Genomic DNA, 2,660 nt, shown 5'->3' with positions numbered 1-2,660 from the left:
TTACGCCAGTTTTTTTTGTGCCTTTTTTACGGCAGAAAATTGTCGTAGAATGGTTGATAACTTCCCCCTATGTATTTATAGATGATTATTATCCTTTTCTCCAGGCTTTTCTAGGCTATATTGGTGTCTGTTTAACGTATACGTCACGAAAAGGTCATAACGTATCAATGAAATGAATCCCATATTAGTTTATGGTGATGGACGCCCCTATTAAGCATCCGTCGTCACCTCAGTTTATCGTACACATCAGGAGCCTTTCCCAGCGTATAATTCAAACGTAGGACAAAGACGGATTCAATATTTTGCTTGCTCTGGGGTTTCCATGGTAACAACGGTCCTAGGAAACAAACTGGAGGTGATCCATCAAAACTGCTGCCAAGGGATAGTGGAATTGCCCGCGGCAACCAATCAGGTCGATGCTTTCATTCTCCAAAAGGCCTCTGAAAAATGAGGCGCAATCTGATTGGTTGCCGTGGGCAACTACTTCACTTGTCCTTTGCCCCAGTTTTAACATATATTTGATCGTATTGAATGACGGTGAATATATAAAGCTAAAAAAGACGCAAAATACGGATCGTATCTCCCACATTTACGTCCACATTGCGCTCAGCTCTCCATGTTGCGTGAGGCATTAGTCTACTGGCCACACACATTACACTAGGAGTTATAACTAATGATTACAGTTTTGTAAAATATTTTCATGTAAAAACCCTCCAAGTGTGAACGCCATCAAGACATCAGATATTTTTTGCGCCTTCTCCTCACACCCATCCACTCCTCGTTACACTAGTGTAGAGCGAGTGCGCAGTGCCTTTTATAAATACCGCAAGCTCCTCCCATTTCTCACGCCGCCTGTCATGAACACCTATATCCGCCAATTAGAAAGCAGCGTTTCCCGCCCTGCCATTTGACCGCGCCCCCTGCGTGTCGCTACGCCCATTACAATAAATTTAACTACTTCAATGCCGGAAGCTAAAGGAATAAGTTGTTATCACTAGCAGATTTTTGACTGTGAACTAGTTAATTTCAGGCCACGCCCCTTGTTTATGTCGGAGAGGTGCGCGTCCGTCGGCCGCTGCCATGTTGGGAAGGTCAGTAGAGAAAGAAGGGGAGGAGCACAAGCTGTCATACCGCCCCCTCCTGAGGGAAAACAGGGACCCGCCGCGGACTCCGTCAACCCCGGGTTAGCGGCCCCTTCTCCCCCGCCTTGACTTCATGCTGAGGAGGAGAAAGCCGAGCCAGGGAGCCGACCCGGCCGCGGACACCCGTGGTAGTCTAAGCGAGCCGAGCGGGGAGCTGGCGGCCGGGTAATAGCAGCGGACGATAGAGAGGAGAGCAAGAGCTCGGTCGAGTCCATGGACAACACGTCCATCATCACCCAGCTCAGCAACCCGAAGGAGGAGGCCATCCTGTCCTGCGCCCAGGAGAAGGGTGAGTGCCCGTGGAGGCTGCTGAGAGGGGGACGGTGCCCGGGGGAGGAGGGGATTGCCACAGTGATGTGCCTGTGTAGTGGGGCAGTCCCAGGGTGAGGTGCCCAGTGAGGTGGCAGTGTCGGGGCAGGATGAGGTGTCCAGGGAAGGAGGCAGTGCCAATGTGAGGTGTCAGAGGGCAGGAGCAGGTGCCTGTCTAAGGGGGCAGTGCCAGGGTGAGGTGCCCAGGGAGGTGTCGTTGCCTGGGAAGGGGCAGTGCCAGGGTGAGGTTCCTGTGTAAGGGGCAGTGTGAGGTGCCCAGGGGGGTGTCGTTTCCTGGGAAGGGGCAGTGCCAGGGTGAGGTTCCTGTGTAAGGGGCAGTGCCAGTGTGAGGTGCCCAGGGGGGTGTCGTTTCCTGGGAAGGGGCAGTGCCAGGGTGAGGTACCTGAGGGTGGGGGACAGGCCAGAGCTGGAACAAGGTATAATGTGCCTAGTTGAAGCTCTGGGATTCTGGGTAATGTTGGGTGATGCCACTAATGATCGGGCGCTAGCCTGTGTCGGGGGAAAGATTTGATGCCCAGAATAGAGGACTTGTGCCAGGATAACATCCAGAGGAGAGTTTATATTATGCACAGGAGAGGGGTGAGGTGCCCTGGTAGGCCAATCCAGTGGGTGCCCAGATGATTGGGGTCCTACATAAGGTTGGATTTTCTTCGGTAACTGTGACATATCCAGTAATAGAGGAGGGGGTTTTACTGTACATGGAGCGGGCGTACAGAACTGGTCGTCCAGGACAAGGCTGAGATCCTTAGGGTGAGTAACTCTGAGCGTGCCCAGGAGGAGGCGGCACCTACCGGTCATGGACTGATACGATGGTTGGATTCTCTATGGTGCCCAATGACTGGTGCAATTCCAATCTGGTAGACTGGGCAGAACGTGTACCCTGTGCCCAGAGATGGGGTCTAGTTTGCTGTGAAGTGGGGACATAATACTAAGGTGGGGGTTCTTGGGGGCATGGTTGATTTGGGTAACGGATCTTCTCTTCCGGTGACTGGTTGGGGTTATGGCGGGTACCCGGGCTGAGAACATGGCGTCCTGTATTGTGGCATTAGAAGGTTCTGTATGGTGCCTAGAAGGTGGTTTTGACTTTCGGCCGTGGCTCCGATCTTTGTGGTTGGCGACGTAGTTGGCCTTCTGGGCGTGGTGCCAGTCTGGAGGCTCGGTACTGTGCCCAAGGATGGGGGATAATTG

General features: G+C 52.9%; 1 protein-coding gene across 3 annotated transcripts in view; it reads left to right on the top strand.

The window, feature by feature from the left end:
* The first annotated feature begins 1,101 nt into the window (after positions 1-1,101).
* CTDSPL (CTD small phosphatase like) overlaps positions 1,102-2,660 on the top strand; it is a 49,302-nt gene continuing 47,743 nt past the window's right edge. For all 3 annotated transcript variants that reach the window (XM_075827776.1, XM_075827777.1, XM_075827775.1), the window contains exon 1: positions 1,102-1,431. In XM_075827776.1, the coding sequence (XP_075683891.1) occupies positions 1,356-1,431 (76 nt within the window). In that variant the 5' untranslated portion in view covers positions 1,102-1,355. The remainder of the gene's footprint in view (positions 1,432-2,660) is intronic.

This window comes from Rhinoderma darwinii, chromosome 5, assembly GCF_050947455.1.
Source record: "Rhinoderma darwinii isolate aRhiDar2 chromosome 5, aRhiDar2.hap1, whole genome shotgun sequence".
NCBI classification, from domain to species: domain Eukaryota; kingdom Metazoa; phylum Chordata; class Amphibia; order Anura; family Rhinodermatidae; genus Rhinoderma; species Rhinoderma darwinii.
This window is presented reverse-complemented; position numbering and strand designations above follow the sequence as displayed.